We start from the raw sequence: 18787 nt of genomic DNA on the forward strand, positions 1-18787 counted from the left end.
ATTCTCTGTCAGTTGTATTTCTCCTTAACTGAATTGTCGGGAAGGCATCTAGAGTTGTAATAAGAAACTACTGCTTAATGATATAAAACCCTCAGAGTTGCTGCACTGGTTTTCCAGTATTGGGTTTTTCTGAGGATATTTGTCTAAAAACAACGGTGTCATTTGTGTTGTATTTTCTTTCTTGCTCAGTCTCTTGTTTCCATATAATATTTAATTAAGTGAAGGTTGCAGTGTATGTATTACAATATTTGCTGTAGGAAATTACAAATAATTTGTTTAAAGGAATTTAACAAATAGGAGTAATCTCATCAATTGCTGCAGTAGGGATTCCGGTTGTGGAATTTTCACATGGTATTAGAGCTACGGGTGGAACAAGAAGAGTAGTGCCAGAATACCCAACGCTGAGCAAAAGAGGGAGATCGAAAAAACTGCAGGAGGCAATAGTTCGAAACGCTAGAGGATTTGCGCAGTCCTAGTCGGAGGGCTGATTTTCGAGGTAGTCTCTCTTTGAGTGAGTCGACAGAGAGGAAGGACTCCTAGTTTGAAAGTTTGGCGGGGTAGAGGGAGCAGCGTTGAAGCCTCAGCGTGAGGAGAAGCTGGTGGGGCGCAGATTTTTCTGCAGGCAGTTTGCTGGGCAGAAAATCGTCAGAAGAGAGAGGAGAAGCATAGTTGAGGGAATTTCTTCCCAGAGAATTCCTAGCCAAGGAATTCGATTTCTTTAGAGTTGAGCAGTAGCAAGGGGCATCAATTTTACTAGCTCCAATTGGGAGTGCGTAGGCTATCCCAGCAGCAGCGTAGAGGAGAGAGGAGGTTTTTGACATTCTGGCAGAGATGGCCATGGCTGGGCAGGATCTATGGAAGAGCAGCAAATTAGTTCCAGTTGTTGCAAATTTCTCACATAGATCAGTATCCTTGCTACGGAAGCCCAACAAAATCAGTAGCAGGAGGATCACAGTGTCAGCAGATGCAATTAGTCATTCAAATGACAGTTGCATAGCTAGTTGCAATTAGTTTCCGGAAGACAGTTGCAGAACTAGTCGCAGTGACACTGGCAGTGTGAATTTCCCAGTTGCAGTATGCAGGTGCAGTTCTAGCTAGGAGATTCCTAGCGCAAAGCTTTGCAGTCCAATTTCCATTGCAGGAGGACAATGCAAGTTGCCAGTAGGGAGCAGAGAGATTTCCCATAAAGAGATCGAGATTCAAGGGAAGTCTAGTTTCAGAGGGAGCAACCCTATGGAAGCTAGTACTTTAGGATCTGAGGATATTAGACACATTATTGCAAGAGTTGCAGCAGCAGTGCAAAAGCATCAACAATGCAGTAGCAACCGCATTATGAGTATATCATATTTCGCCATGACAGTGGAGATACCTCTAGGAGGGAGGTGGGCTGATTTGGAGCTGTAGTTCGAAGGAGCTACAAATGGACAGGATCCTTGAGGAGTCCACCTCTCGGATTGATAGCTTGCTACGGGAGCCCAGTGTTGCAGTAGCAGGATGGACTAGTGTCAGATGGTGCTGAGGAGTGTCAAAGAGACAGTTGTAGTGGCTAGGAGCGTCAGAGTCTGCACAACACAGAGCGAGTTGGCAATAGTGCAGAGGTCAGCAACAACGCAGTAGATTCAGAGGGTCAGCACAGAGACTAGCATCAGTCAGGCTTCAACATTCACGTGGTATCATACTGAACACAGTTAGTTCATTAATTTTGGGTGTTTTCAATTGCTTCTCTCTGCAACTGAGTTGCAATTCAAATGCAGTGGTAGCAGTGGCAGTGCTAGCAACATAGCAGATGCATCATTTAAGAGGGAGTTGTAGTATAGATGTAGCATTGGTAGTGGCAGTGTCAAAGGCATCAATACAGTTGCAACAACACTGCAGTAGTTGGTGGACAACATGTCAGACATCAACAGCGTAGAGGACGATGCTTCAGACTTAGAGCAGTATGTAGTAGTAGTGTATTGCTAGAGCACATTCCTTGCTAAGAGAGAGTGTTGATTTGGGGTAGCATCGAATGTGCTCTAGGCCTCAAATTTTGCAGGGAGGCTTGGGCACATGCATTCCAAAGAACCCAGAAAGCGTTTTGGGAAATTCCACCCAGAAGTGATTTTATTAAAATAATTAATATTTTTAATGGGGTTCATAAGTCTAAACTTAGGAAAATTAAAATATTAATGGGTATTAATCTAATTAGGGGTGAAACTTCTAGAAAAGGACACAGATCAAGCCAAAACAATCTGAGCCTTTGATTATGATTTAATCTAGGCCGTTGGTTGTCCAACAGAAAGATATAAGAAGGGGCTTGAGGGTCATTTGGAACACACACTGAGAGATCAAGAGATCGAGTTTCTGAAGTGAGAAGTTCTCAGGAGGAAATTCTGATTGAGTAAATTTCTTGGAGTTGAGGGGCAGGGATAGTTTGGTTGGAGTATCTTCTCTAGAGCCCAGGATATGTAGCAGAGAGAGGCAGAGAGACACCAAAGGGGTTGACGCTAAGCCAGAAGGGCCGGCGTAGAGCTTGATGTTGAGCTAGAAGGGCCGACACAGAGCTTGACGCTGAGCCAAAAGGGCTCATGTAGAGGTAGCTCATCCACCCACGCAGAAGTCTGAGTTTTGCAGAGGGGTGGACATTTATGATTCGGAAGGGCTGGAAATTGCCCCAGAAGGCAAGACATTTCCCAGTTGAGCTGACGCAGAGCCTCAAAGAGCTCCACACAGGTCTATGTAGTTTCTGCACAGGGGCAACGTAGATGTAGTCGGGGACAGTTGATTCAGCGGTCAGAACAACCAGGATTTGCTGGGTAGAGTGAGGTAATCTCACAATTCTTCTCTGCTAGTTGTATTTCTCTGTAACTGGATTGCCGAGAAGGCACCCAGAGTTGTATTTAGAAACCATTGCTTAATAATATAAAACCCTCAAAGCTACTGCACCGGTTTCCCCGCATTGGTTTTTTCTGGGGACATTTGTCCAAAAACAACGATGTCATTTGTGTCAACATTTTTCACAGGGATTATTACATTGGACATGTTTTTTAATTTATTTCCACAAGATAAGATAATGTTTGAGGATATGGTTAGCAGTGTCATTGTTACCCACCAAAAGTGGGTGACCCCATATCAGAAAATTTTCTCTCATCTTCTCTTCCAACCAACAACCCTTGACGACCACTAGTAGCCGATGATGATGTGCCATTCATATCTCCACCACTTGCATCAGTCATATGTTTCCTTGCCCATTTGGAAAGAACACTTGTTGGAAGGTGGACTTTCGTTCAAATGTAACTTTATTCATTTTGCAATTAGGTGCTTATGCTTGTTTGTATTTGGGAAATTGACATGAATTAACCTAGAAGAAAGATACTTCATTTTGCAATCAGGTGCTTATGCTTGTTTGTATTTGGGCATTGTATATGGATTATGGCGTAACCTGGAAGAAAGAGGGGTCTTGATCGTGATCTTGTTCCCTCACCTTAAATGGGGGGTCAATTTTTCATCCTAGTCCAGTGGAATCTCCCTTAATGACGTAATGGGTATAGGAGGGACACTACTTGGGAAACCCCTTATATTCTACTTCCCTTCTTCTGGTTCAACTGAACATTAGTTCTTTGGGATTTGGCACCATACATCCTTATACCTGAGTAGGGCTCAAAACTTTGCCTTGGTAGGTTGATGTAGCTAAAATAATAAGAAAAACCCTATGATGGCCACAAGCAAAAACAAAATATGACCAAAATGCAAAAGATGGTTGGGACATACACATTAGAACATGGGTGAAAGCTTAGCATGAGCTCTACCTCATTCATTATGGCTATAACCTAGTTCTTGAGCACATGTTGCTCTTCATATTATGAGAAGGAACCCTTGCATGTCCCAACTCCTAATGGGCAATGATTTGCCTCATCATTAAGGGGGTAATAATTGCTATATATCATACAAAGCGAACTCTAATACTTTGAGCTACAAGTATTAATACAAAGAACAAATCAAGAAAATCTAAAAGGTGCACAATAGTGGTGGAAAAACAAAGGCCGAGTTGGTAACTCATGCATCCAATTATTCTCTCCCCATATCTATACTCAGGATGAGGAGCCCATCATAGCTAGTCCCTTAGACCATGGCACTTGGCCATGAATTCTTCTCCCCTTTGTTTCATCATTATTCACATGACATCTATCAATTGAAGGGTGGACTAAGGACATGTCACTTCTCCTTCGGGGCACGAAGCACTTAATAAGGTGGTCTGTTAGCCATTCCTACTTAGGGAGGTAACACCATTGCGAGTTCAATGCCTTAATTTCGGAAGGGAAGCTTTATTTGAAGTGGCAAATTGCTCATTACTTGCAAGCTTGGTTCACTTAGATGATTAATGTGGTTGCTAGTGTTGCTAGTGCTAGATCTTGTGTGTAATTGTCAGGTGGTTCCACAACTATGGCTTGTGCAACTTAATTGGGGCCCGTGTCTTTTAGAGGAGCATATTGGCACCCATAGGTGGAGCGTTGAGAGCCATGGGACTCCAGGTAGCAATAGAGCATCAAACATATCCTTGGGCACCTCCAACACTCGTAGTGTTCCAATACTTGGCCTTCCATTGATGACTTTTATGGGTTGACGCACCTGGACCTAGCATACCCCCAACTGGCTTAACACTTCATGAGGGATTGGCAGCTGATCCAGGGGCCAAAGGAGCAAAGACGAGCATTTTGACCACCTAGAGACCCATGAGATCACTTTTGTGCCCCAAGATGAAATTTGGAGTCCACGAGGAACATTGACAGAGACCTAAGGGCCAATTCTTAGGAGGTGATTTTAGAGGGCTTCTACTCACATCTTGGCACCAAGAAGCATCAATGCTAGCCCTCACATCTTCCATTGATGACTTTTATGGGTTGATGCACCTGGACCTAGCATGCCCCCAACTGGCTTAGCACTTCATGAGGGGTTGGCAGCTGATCCAGGGGCCAAAGGAAGTTGGTCTCACACCTTGAGAGAGGGGAGCGTTAACACCACTTTGAAAGCCCCCAATGTTGGGGCAAAGACGAGCATTTTGACCACCTGGAGACCCATGAGATCACTTTTGTGCCCCAAGTTGAAATTTGGAGTCCACATAGGAACATTGACAGAGACCTAAGGGCCAACTTTTAGGAGGTGATTTTGGAGGGCTTCTACTCACATCTTGGCACCAACAAGCCTCAACACAAGCCCTGGAAGGGCTCACGCATGCATGACATCATCTCTCTCTCACCTACGACTCACACGTGTGGGCTAGATTTATGTTTTATCATTGTCTACTAGGTTGCCTTATGGCCTAGCTTGTTATTAACACATTATTTTATGTTTTTAGGGGCATTAGGGTAAAATTAGAACTCAAATACCATTCATTCTTGTAAATCATGATCACATCACTTTGAATTTCGAACTTCTTGAGCAATTCAACTTCTTTTCTTGTGGATAATTTGGGATCTATAAATGCATTTTGACATTTGGAGCTAAATTGTTGCCTTTGGAGCTATTCTTTGGATCAATGGATGTAATCTTTTGCATGTTATCTTGTAAGTGTACCTATTGTTGAATATTTATCTTTTTACATGTCTAATGTATGGAATAATGTTGAATCTAGGGCTTGCTATGGTGCCAAAATTTATTGAATGCTTTTTAGATGATCTATTGCATACATTACTCATACATAGCATGTGAATAAATGTCCTAATGGTGAGCTCTCCCATGAAAATTCCATTATCCATTGCATAGACAATCTATAAATCTATAAAACTCTTAAAACTCTTGGACAACCTCTTGAAATAACTTTAGATTAGCTTTCTAGTGATAGAACTCACTAAAAGATATATTTTGAAGCTAAAGCTAGTGAAATATTTTTGGATTTCTATATTTTATGAAAAAGGAAATTGGATTTTTTTTTGGATTTTAATATATGTGGTTGTTGTGATGAGGCTTACCTTGGCCCTTGCAAATTACCCCTTCTTGTGTCAGATAGCAACCACAACTCCTTATAGATTAGCCTTGTGTTTTGAATTAAGATATGAGATTGGCTTCGTAAGACTGGTCATCCTCACTCTAGTCTATGATAATGTACCGATCGCCATAGCCAAGTAGAAGGGATTTCCTCTTGAAATACCTCTGGTCATTGGGTCAACTTAGGTATTGGGAGAGATCTTGTCTTCATTGAAGAAATCCCCAATAAGGGTTAGTCTAGTAAATAGATTTTGATAACCCAAATTAGTAATGAAAAGGTGAGGACTAGCACCCTACCTCCTCTTCCACATGACTTGTAGTCCCTCAAAGGATCCACCCAAGGAGCTTTTTGTGATTTGGTATAACTATAGAAAATCTTATGGAGCGTAATCTCTTCAATGGCTAAGAAGAAAATGAATAGAAAAATCAATTGACAAGACAATTGTTTACACCAAAAAAAGGTTCTAATTATGTAATTATGATCTCATAGTTCAACAACAACATAAATGGAAGGATGGACTAACCTTATATAATTTTTCTTGCAATGGCTAGTTGAAACCCTCTCCCAAAGAAAATGATTCTTTGACTTGTTATCCACAACCTAGTGACTAAGTCATTACATGGAAAATAATATTTTAAGTAAGGTAAGTGCTTACAAGAGGGGTTTTGACTTTATTCAATGAGGAAAATGGCTAGCATAGGAGGGTTGAACTGACTCCGACCTGAAGCATAAGTAAGGGAATAATTTTTTAAGTAAGATAATTGCCCACAAGACGGGGTTGACTTTCTTCAATGAAGAAAATGGCTAGCATAGGTGGGTTGAACTTACTTGATTAGGCTCTATTTGGTTGAAGAGAGGTTGCTCCACCTCCTAAAGACTAGTTTTTGTCCACACATTGTCCAACGTTCCATTTGATTCACTTCAACAACCTTAACATTCACTTGAAGGAGAAAACGACTAGCTTGAGGAGGTCGATTTCGTCCATGAGACATGATTTCCAGTGTCCTTGGACTTTTTGGACTTGAGAACTTGACTTTCCTTGATCTCTTGACTTCCTCCGATGTTCACTTATCCCTGTGAAATTTCCTTGAATTGTAGTAACTGGAATTTACTCTTTTAATTGGTTAGCAGTTTATTAAATTTATGATCAATACCGAATAAATCACACTACACTTCTTCACAAATAAATTCTTTGGAAAATAAAATGCTGGAACCGAGAAAATAGATGTACACATAATAAAATCGACACAATAATTTTTGGACAATAGTCCTTGGAAAAACCTCGAAGGGAAAATCGATGCAACATATGAGCATTTATTTTTATTACTATGTAGTAGTAAAATCTGAGGACAATAATCTAGATGCTAATTTGGGTGCCTTATTGGCAATCCTCTAACAAATCTACTGGCAAAATAATTTGGAGAATTTTTCTCCTTTCTGCAAATCATCCTGACCTCCCTCTGACCTGCTCGAACCCCACTGAGAAAACTCAATCTCTAGGAATTCTCGCTTCTTGGCTTGGGAATTTTGCACTGCCTGCTAGCTGGCTCTAGATGAGCTGTCCTGCCTCCCTCTGTCTCTTGAAAGAAGTGGCTCTGCCTTTCGAGTGATCTGTCGAGATTTAGGTACTGAATCAACCTCCTTTCCGACACTTCGAACTAGGTTACTGGCCACTCACATTGGCTATGCAACCCTCTCTGCAGAAATATTCGGCCTCCTTGCTACTACTGTGAACCTCTACTGGAAAACTCTTTTGTTACTCCCTCAATCACTGATGCTCTGCTTCTCTGGCACGAACTCTTCTTCTTGCTGAATCTCTGCAACTGGATAGCTCGATTTGCCAAGGAACTCGCTCTCCTTGTGTCTCAATGTGTTTATCTCCATCCCCTCGATCTCCTCTTATAATCTCTCGTTGGAGCACCAACGACCATCATTAAATTCTCATCAACGGCTAAGATCATCTTAGACTCGATCGTTTGAGTCTTTAGAGCTTTCTCGATCTGTCTCAGTTAATTACTATTAATTAATCAATTTTCCTAAGTTAGACTTGGGCATTTTTAAGTTATTAATCAATTAACTTAATTGAGTGCTCTCTAGGTGTTTTCTCTCAAAACCTTTTCTGGATTTTGGAGATCTTGTGTTCCTTAGCCTCTCTGACATAAATCGAGACTAGAACACTTGTCTGATGCTACAAAAACTAACACTCCCATAGCGAGGAAGGTGTTCTCTCATAACATCTCCCCTCTATACCATGCTACTGGTGTTTGACATCTGTAACAACTTGTCATTTTCCACCAAACCACTACGCATACTCTGATTGATCCACTAACCTTGTAGTTGAACCACTCTGCATATGTGGTGTTGCTGACATTGCACTGTACCACCATGCACTACTGCTAACACTGCTTGCGCTGCATCTGAACTCATGCTGCAATTGCTGCAACCGAGAATTGATCTTTCACGACTCTCCCTCTGAAATTGGGAAATCCTGTTTCCTTCCATCAAAGCCTCTCCTCTGCAATTTGCAGTCTTGCCTACATGTCATACTAGACAACATAGTTCTGTTGTGGGAAAATCAATCTTGTCTCCGGAAACCTTTTTTGGTAGTAACTCTACCTCCTGCTGCTCACTGGCACTACTTGCTCTTCCTTTGAATCACCTCTCAGCACTCGTACACAATCTAAAGCCTCTGCAACACAAACTGGCTGATTGTTTCTGGTTGGATCTGTGCCTTGCTCTCTGCAACTAGCCAATTCACACTGCCTCCCTCGGCTTCATCTGCTGGAATTAGCTCGGCCTCATTTCCTTCTCTGGAAAACTGGAAACCTCTTTGGATGGAATTGCACCTTTGCTTTCTGCAACTGGCTAATTCACACTGATTGTGTCATTGCAACTAGCTCTGCAACTGTCTCTCAAGTACTGATTGCAACTTTCTCTCGAGTACTGATTGCAACTTACTTTGCAACTGTATTTTGAATGATTGATTGCTCCTGCTAACACTAAACCTGCTACTATGATACCGTGGGCCCCCATAGGAAAGGTGATGGTCTTGCTGCAACAGCTGGAATTGATCTAACTGATTTCCTTGCTGCATCTGCACTGAACCCTGCCCATCTTGACACGTTGAAGTATGAAGTTCTGCCTCCACTTGGATCTGGTGCCCCACTATCTCCTATTGAGTCTTGTCCTGTACTGGGAAATTGCTTCGCTTTGTGTCTCACACTTCACAACTCACACTTCCTTTGGCACTTGTCCCCGACATTTGGAAGTCGATCTGCTACCCAAATCTGCATTCTGGCAAATTTGCATGACCTCCTCTGGCAATATCGTACAACCATCTTTGGAAAGCTGCAAAATCTATGAAACTCAAATAACTGGAGATAGGATTTGGAAATCTCCTTCTCTTTCCCTGCTCGTCCTTCTTTTTGCTACTCATACTCCTTCAGGAATGCGTAGATCTGCTTCTGCTTGCCTTCGGAAGTCCTTCTCTGGTGCACGCACTACCTACTGCACTTCAACTGGGCAAATCGCTCAACTGTCCCGAAGTTCTTTTCCGAAATCTAGCACATGATCTGCTGCTCGTGAAGCTCGCACTAGCAGACTGGAAAATTGCTACAACCTTTTGCAACTAGAAATTTTGGATCTCCTCCTATGTGTGCTTTTCTCTTCCACCCAATGTTGATTTGCTATTGCAAAACTTGCTGCAAACCAATTGTTCCCAGATTTGCTCCCCAAACTAACTGATATGCTCACCGGAACCCTCCATCCGACAAATCCATTGCATGCAAATTCTACTTTTGAGTCAATTTAATTTTTGCTCCACTTGGAACTAGAAATCGAACCTCACTGCCTTTGCAATTCGCATTACTGGTTGGCTTGCGTAAATCTGGAGAAATTGTGCCTAGACTTCCCTCTGAAGCTACACAATTTCCTCGTCTCGATTTTGAGCTTTTGATATGATCTTTAGTGCTTTGATACCATGTGAAATTGCCTTGAATTGCAGTAGATGGAATTTACTCTTCTAATTGGTTAGCAGTTTATTAATTTTCTAATTAATACCGAATAAATCACACTGCAATTCTTCACGAATATGTAGAAAATAAAATGCTGGAATTGAGAAAATAGATGCACACACATAATAAAATTGACACAATAAGTTTTGGACAATAGTCCCTGGAAAAACCTCGAAGGGAAAACCAGTGCGATAAATGAGGGTTTATTTTTATTATTATGCAACAATGAAATCTGAGTACAATAGTTTGGATGCCTTACTGGGAAAATAATTTGGAGAAATTTTCACCCTTATGCAAATAATCTTAGCCTCTCTCTGACCTAGTCAAACCACACTCAGAAAAATCGGTCTTTAGGAATTCACACTGCCTGCTAGTTGGCTCTAGATGAGCTGTGCTGCCTCCCTCTGCCTTTGGAAAGAAGTCACTTTACCTTTTGGGTGATCTCCCGGCCTGCAACTATTGAATCAACCTCCTTTCTGGCACTTTGGAGCGGGTTCTGGCTACTCACACTGGTTATGTGGTCCGCTCTATAGAAATATTCGTCCTCCTTGTTACTGTTGATCTGCTGTCGGGAATCTCTACCGGAATACTCTTCTGCTGCTCCCTCAATCACTGATGCTCTCCTTATTTGGCTCAAACTCCTCTTCCTGTTGAATCTCTGCAACTTGATAGCTCGTTTTGCCAAGGAACTTGCTCTCCCAGTCTTTCAATGTGTCTATCTCCATCCCATCGATCTCCTTTTATAATCTCTCGTTGGAGCACCAACAAGCGTGATTAAATCCTCATCAATGGCTAAGATCATCTTAGACTTGATCTGTGTGAATCTCTAGAGCTTTCTCGATCTTTCTCAATTAATTAATCAATTTTCCTAAGTTAGTTTTTTTTTTTGATCAATTAACTTAATTGCGTGGTCTCTAGGTGTTTTCTCCCGAAACATTTTTTGGGTTTTGGAGATCTTGTGTACCTTAGCCTCTCTGACATAAATCGAGATTAGAACACCCGTCCAATCCTACAAAAACTAACAATCCCCAATGGCTAGTTTTGGCCTCCAAATGACTATATTGGCCTCACACATGTTGGATGCCTTCATTGGATGGATGGGTGACTAACTAGATCTCCAATGTCTTGGCTAATTTGATGAATTTCGCACATGGGTTTTGTCTGAAATAATTTTCACATAACTTTTCACCTAAGACTTGTCCCTTCATGTCAAGTATGGGCCTCAATTTGCCAATTCTAACCCATAGTGCCATAGTAGAGGGTACAACCGTCTTTGACTTGGAATATCTACTTGATACCTTCATTTTTTGACAGAATTTGTACATGGCCTGTCAAGTATGCCTTGTTCTGAGCATTTTGAGCCTTTCTTGATTTTGGTGACATGATACCTTGTGCATTGGGATCCCTGAACCACCTCAGATAATGTGAAATGCTGTGAACTGTGAAACTGCTGTGCTGAGAAGTGTAAATTTTGTAAAATGAATAATGCACCAAGGCCAAAGAATGCATACAGATCTTATGACACATGGATTGTGTGGGAAGGCATAGGTGTGCTCTCAAGATATGGGCTGTATTGGCCCTACATGTTGTGATCACTCCTACAAAATCAATGGCTTCCCTAAACCATGTGTCCAAGTAGATCCATCCTAAGGACAAAAGGACTTAAGAGTGGAGTCTAGAAGGACTGGGCATGGCCGATCATAATAAGCCTAGGATACCATGATACATAACCTCCACATGGCCTACAAGGCTTTAAACTTGCACTCCTTGAGCTTACAATGGTGTTGCCAAAAGAACATGTGACCGTAGGTATCCCTGCTGAAATGAGGGGTAAGAGGGTCATTTCAATGATGCATTACATCATATATTATAGAATTCAATGGTGCTGAAAATATGATAAAGAGGGCCTGAAATTCAGTGAGACTTACCATATCCTTCTTGTAAAGGTCATTACTCCAGAAATATAAATTACTGCATGGAATCTTATCAAATATGCGGATTGCTATCCACACACATCAAATATATAGGCAAAAGTCTGAATTACAACCTAATATTTAAATCCCAGCAGGATGCAATACAAGATATGCAGGGCGCAGTCCAGAATATTGCTATTAATGTAGGGTTCCTCAAGTTGTTCTATACATAGAGGTTACCCTCCTTTCATGTTGGTGGTTGTTCAAAATCTCTAGACTGCCATATCAAAGTAGCAGAATCAGAAGTTACTGCCCTCAGTCATACTGCCACAATAAATGCTTAGGTATTGGCAAAACAGTTTGCTTGACATTATTTCTATCAACTGTTTTCTGCTTCCAAGCTTGATTGATGATGCTACCGTATAAAGTTAGGCATTCAGTTTAAAATAATTAGAATGATTGTTTTAGTTTGATTATTTCATCTAAGCTTCAATAATAATAATAATAATAATAATAATAATAATAATAATAATAAAACTGTTGACATAATATTTCTAGAATCCATTGTTTTTAATGTAAATATGCTTTTCTGTTTCAGGTTTGGGGACAAATCAGTTTGATGTATGGAGGAACTCTGAGCTTCGGGCTTGTAAACTATCCTTTCTCAGAATTTGAACTGATAGCAGAAGAGCTTCTGATGAGTGACTCCATGGTGAAGGTAGATGAATTACTGCACCAATCACGAGTTAGGCTAAGTGGAATCTCTTGAACCTTTTTTTTTCCAAGATGCATATTTAGTAGCTGTTGATTGTATTTTTCTTTTTCTTTTTTCTTACTGGAAAATGGTTTGATATAATTTTATAATATTCAGCAAAGCAGGACAGTGTGGTACTCGTAAGCATATGTCGTTTGTTGATATATATATATATACATGGTTTCCCCCAAATTAAGTGGTGGAGGATTACCATTGAATGTAGCTGTCCGTTGCACTTTCCACAAAAGGGAGATTCAAAGGGAGATTCCAGTGAACTGAATGGTCATTGGTGCTCCAAATGCTCTTTCTTGCCTCTTTGATCATATTAAACTGTCACAAAAAATGATCCCTTCCCAATGAATGGGGTTGACAAAGAGAACTGAATACTCAACAATAAGCTAGTTCTAAAGGGTTCTAGTTGCTTTGCAATCCCAAGAGGACAGAGGACAGGTTTTGGGGAAGGATGGAATTTTCTCCACATTAAACATTTCAAGGGAACTGGCAGACAAGGATGGAAAAATATATTTAAAAAATAAATATTTAATAATCTTCAAAGTTAAAAGTGAAGATTCTAGAATGTAGGACTGTAATATGGAATTTTTAGAAAACATTGTTGGATGCAAATTCAGAAATTTCACCTTAGCCTTGAGGTTCCCTGGATCTATTTCCTGTGAACTTTCAACCTTTTAGAGCTGACTTAGAAATATAAGGAAGCCCAACTTCTGTCCAACCATGTACATAAGGAAGCCCAAAATAATAAATATGGAACAATTGTACTTCAAAGGAACTATACTTCCGATACTAAAGGCACAATCTCCAATATAATAATATATAACAGATATGAAAATAACTTATAACCAGCAGATCACTCAACAAAATCTGGTCACTGCTATGTTAAATCAACACTCATAATCAGCACTAGAAACAACTCCACCGTGAGAACATGAGTTGAAAACCGGGGCTGCAAGTACACAAGGTTTGGGCAGTAAAGTACACTTCAAATGTACATAGGAATGAAGTTAAAAGTGCATTCCAACAACTTATCACAAGCTAGTAAAATATTGCCTTTCAAGCTTATCACAAGTTAAGTCTATTCAGTGCATCCAAATGCTATCTAGGGCATTCACCATCAATATAAAACTCTAACTTGCAATCATGGCCTAGCAAGGCATCTCACCATCTACTCCTGGCCACTCCAAAGGCTCAACAACAGCTAGCAGAAAAACCAAGAAGTCGAACCTTGATCTTTCACTGAAGTTGCCTCACCCAAGCTCCACAAGCAAAGGATTCCAAGTATTATTTGGGGTTTCTTCACTACAAACCATAGGTATTTTTCACATAAGGAGTTCAACCAAGCACTTATGTTTTCTCTAGGCTTTGCTTCACAGAAACCCTAGTGCCTTCCTCCTTTGCATAATGACCACTACAAAGAATCAAGACAAATTCATCTTTATGATACAAGAATCTAATGAGCTTGTACATGCTTACTACAGCTAAATACACTTTCCTCCCTTTAGATTCAAAAGGCAAGGGAGGCCAACAATAGTAAAGTGGACCAAGTCCTCAAGATAATGTCTCCAAGTGTATCACTCTCTCTCCAAGGTGTACACATGTTGGGAGAAGACTCCTCAAGTGGTCTACTCTCCAGGCATGGGCTCAAGTGTTAAGCACTCCTCGTCACAAGGCCCCTCAATCATCGCAACAAGCATCCACTGTTCTAATGCCCCTATTGAACATATTTGTCTTAGGTTTGCAAATGATCCCAAACAGTGCATCCTCAAACCTAGCATCCTCAAGGCAATCACTTGTCCTCCTAAGGCATGTGAAGTGCTCCCAATGCTCCTAGGGCTAGACAACCTCCCTCCTACTGCCCAATCCTCTTCCTCCAAGATGGATCCAACACCCATGCATCTAAACATCCTCTTAAACATGCTCGCATGTAGAAGATAACAACCCCACATAAGATGACCACACCATCAAATAATGTACTACATCTAGCACCAATTCCATGGTCAAGGAACCACCCGTAGAAAGCTATCTAAATGCCATTAACTAAAAATGCCTAAAATACAACTATAAGGGGCTAGGGTTTAACCGTGCAATCCACATCATATGAAAGCACCCCGATCGTGGTGTAAACACTTTTGGAGCAACTGAAAGACTAACAAATAATACCATTCAATAAAAGTAGTATTTAAAAAAAACATATTTTTTTTTCTATTGACTTATTTCCACATATAAATCATTATGATAGATGAATAATATGCATATATGTTAGTTTTCTTTTAGAAATAAAGATACTTCTGGAAGAATGTGTTCTATTAGAATCAATGATGATTATAGAGGAATCAGCCTAAGATTCTAACTTTGGGAAACCTAAGGCCATCCAGTGAAGATGGGTTGTTGTTTGTAGTTTAAATCCGAAGATTGGCATGAGGCCAACCATCTTGACTTAACACCCTTGATGGTTCTACTGCCTTCGACCATCCTTGCAATGGTGTGAGTAAACCACTTTTGTGAGAATTGAACCATAATGGGAGCTAAAACAAATTCTTACTTTCATCAAACCATTGACCTTTTTATGGCTATTTATTGTTCCAATTTCATGTGTGGGGATGGAAAGGTTGGTAGCTACATAAATGTAGTTGAGTGTGTTGCTTCAGAGTAGTAAAGGTTTTGCTTGAGCTAATGTTCTTGACTTTCAACTTGATGCTCGTCTTGTGAATATGGCAAGGGGTTTGCTTTTGAGAGAAAACTATGCCCTTGCGTCTAGTGGTGGGGGATTGAACTTGCATGCAACATGCCCTAAAGATCTCCTTTCGATAGTAGTTGACATTCTCCTAGGGAGTAGTTCCACCTCCCTTCTTCCAAATTCGAGCGTGGAAGCTATCCCTGGTTTGAAATGATCTTTTATAGACACTCTACATTCATCAAATCCAGTGGGAAGTGGCCAAAATCTTTAGAAAACTCCTCTTGTTTAGTTCAAATCTACTAAAGCTCTTTATCATTCCCAAGGCAAGAGAAGAATACAAATGTTGCAGAACTGTTTCCTGTGCTAGGTTTAGGGCTGAACTTGATTTCAGTTTCAACTCTTCAGGATAAGGTATATGATGTCTACTTTCGAGGGTTGAAGGTGTACACTAAACACCTAGATTTGGAAATCAGTGAAACAGATTGGGGTTAGGAGCAACAAGCTATAAAGGTTGCATTTGGGTACTCCAAAGGCACTAGTAAGCAACAATAGTAGCAAAGGCATGGGAGAATTATGGCATAGGAAGATGGGGCACATCCATCATGGAGCACTCAAATTGCTCAGGGAAATTGTGACAGGAGTTCCAAAAGTTAGCAGAGAACATGATGATGTGTGCAAGGGGTGCGTGCTTGGGAGATTTGTGAAAGCAATGTTTCCTAGGAGTGATAGTAGAGCCAAAGCTGTGCTTGAGTTGATAAATTCTGATATATGTGGTTTGTTGTCTACGAAATCTCTCAGGGGTTGAGTATTTCGTGACTTTCATTGATGACTACTCCAGGAGGACTTGGATATACTTCTTGAAGACAAGGGATAAAGTCTTCAGTCACTTCCAAGAGTTTAAAGCGCTTGTGGAGAACATGATAGGAAAGAAGGTAAAGGTGCTTTGTATGGATAATGGAGGTGAGTATGTGGAGGAAACCTTCAAGGAGTTATGTGCGAAGGAGGACATCAAGAGAGTGGAAAACTCCATATAACTCACAACAGAATGGGGTCGTTGAGAGGAAGAACATGTTGATAGTTGGAGCAGCGAGGGCAATGCTATATGACCAGGATATGCCTAGATTTCTATAGGCAAAGGGATGTAGTACAACAATATATATTCAAAACAGGTTCCTCACAAGGCATTGGGGAAGACGACACTTGAGGAGGCATTTACAGGGAAGAAGCTAGAGGTCGGGCACATCAGGATCTTTGGCAGCATAGCATATTGTCTCATGCCAGATGACAAACGTACCAAGTTGGATTCAACTGTAGAAAAGGGATATTTCGTTGGGTATAGTGAATGTCCAAGGCATATATGATCTTTATCCTAGGTAGTAGGAAAATTGTCATGAGACGAGACGTTAAGTTCTAGGAGGAGAAAACCTTCAGGAGGTCTCATGAGTTGCCAACAATTGATTAGAGTGAGCTAGAAGAAGCTCCAAGGGATGAACAAAGATCTCAGTCTTAGGGCACTAGTACGAGTACAGTGATAAGTACAAGAGCAAATACAAGTGCATAAGAGAGTTCACAACAGGTGGAGCAGTAGCAATAGGTAGAGGAGTAGGAAGCTCCACCCACCACCAGTGGGAGAAGGAATAGGGCGATGCTTCAAACTTTGAGAGATGAGTGAGAGTTTGTGGCACTCCTAGATCGACCACTAGGGACATGAGACCACCAAAGAGGTACTTAAGGTACAAGGCATTAATGAGTGAACTCATTGACAATGAGCCTTCCAATTTTGAGGAGGTGTGGTAGGATGTGATGGTGAAGTACAACTCCATCATGCTAAACGATGTGTGGGAGGCTGTACCTAGACTAGTGGACATGGCAGTGGTTGGTTCTTGTAGGATCTACAAGGTCAAACACATTGTAGATGGCAACATAGAAAGATTAGTTCGGCTACATTATGTTTCTACAAATCAACAAGTTGTAGATATTTGGACGAAGGCCTTGGGTAAGGCAAAGTTTGTCTTCTTCATAGATAAGTTGGGCGTAGTGGAGAGCACCCTCCTTGCTAAGAGGGAGTGTTAGTTTTTTACAGCTTAGACAGGTGTTCTAGTCTCAGATAGTGGCTATGAGACTAAGGAACAAAAGAGGATTAATTATCTCCAATACCCAAAAAAGTTTCCAAGTGAAATTGTCTTAATTAAATTAATTAGCTAGTTTTAATTTTTTTCCAAAGTCTAACTAAGGGAAATGGCTTAATTAAACGAGATTAATTGAGACAAATTGATTTTTCTCTAGAGACTTCTAGAAAAGTTATTTTTAGAAGTTGATATGATCCTAGCCATCGATTGGAGTTAGATTGTGGCCATTGATTCGTTAATGAAAGATTATGAGGAGATCGATGGGACTTGTGAACCAAGTTGACTTCCCTTAGTGGAAAAAACATTATCGTTTTGTAATATAGTATAAAAAATTTCTTACCCTCCGACATGTGGATGATAAGAAAATTATTTTTCTACAAAGAGAGAGAGAGAGAGAAACTAACCTTTAAAGAAAAAACTCTAAAGGTTAGCCCCTCCTCTAATTGAAGTAGTAATTTTTTTGTTAGATCATATTATGCCATAACCTTTGTTTGGGTTGGTTTTTCCCTATAATTTTTCTTTCTTCATGTATGTTGTAATAGGGCTTAACGTAAAATATTTTCACAATATGTAAAGATTGTTAGTTTTTGGTAGCATTGGAAGTGCTGTAGCTTCGAAAATTGGTGGAGAGGCTAAGGCACATGAGTTTTAAAGAACCCAGAAACTGTTTCATAAAATTCCACCCGGATTGTATTTTACTATAATAATTAATATTTTTAATGGTGTTCCTAAGTCTAAACTTAGGAAAATTAAAATATTAATGGGTATTAATCAAAATATGGGTGATAATGATCTAGAAGGCGGATCAAGTCATGTTTCAATCTTAGCCACTGATTAGAGACTTAATCTCGGCCGTTGAAGACTCAACAGGAAAAGTATAAAATGGAGGCTTGGGGTTCATTTGGAAACACACACGAAGAGAACGAATTGATCAAGAATTCGATTCGTAGGGCAGGGTTTGCTAAGGATTTCGAATTAAGTGATCATTTTGCAGCAGAGGGGCAGTGAGAATCCGGGAGGAATTTTCGGAGAATATAGACAGAGAGATGGAGAGAGCCAGCAGAGCAGAAAAACTGCCTGTCACGCAGAAGCCGGAACTGCTGGGAACAGCCGAAACTGTCGGAATAGCGGGGAAAGCTGACGCAGAGGGCAAAAGCCGGAACTGTCGGGAACAACGGGAAAAATCAGGAAAGCTAAGGCAGAGGGCAGAAGAGGTGACACAGAAATAGTCGGGGTTAGCCAGTCTTGTGCCGGATCAGCCGAAATTCTGTCGGGTGAAGTGAGGTAAAACTCACTTAGATTTTCTGCCAGTATTTTCTCT

General features: G+C 40.7%; 1 protein-coding gene across 4 annotated transcripts in view; it reads left to right on the forward strand.

Annotated features, from left to right (window-relative positions):
• LOC149154414 (uncharacterized) overlaps positions 1-18787 on the forward strand; it is a 361061-nt gene that overhangs the window by 116124 nt on the left and 226150 nt on the right. For all 4 annotated transcript variants that reach the window (XM_089438291.1, XM_089438293.1, XM_089438292.1 and 1 more), the window contains one exon: positions 12490-12609. In XM_089438291.1, the coding sequence (XP_089294417.1) occupies positions 12490-12609 (120 nt within the window). The remainder of the gene's footprint in view (positions 1-12489; positions 12610-18787) is intronic.

This window comes from Pinus tabuliformis, chromosome 9 (assembly GCF_031772625.1).
Source record: "Pinus tabuliformis cultivar Carrire ecotype Pingquan chromosome 9, CPIR1, whole genome shotgun sequence".
Lineage (NCBI taxonomy): Eukaryota > Viridiplantae > Streptophyta > Pinopsida > Pinales > Pinaceae > Pinus > Pinus tabuliformis.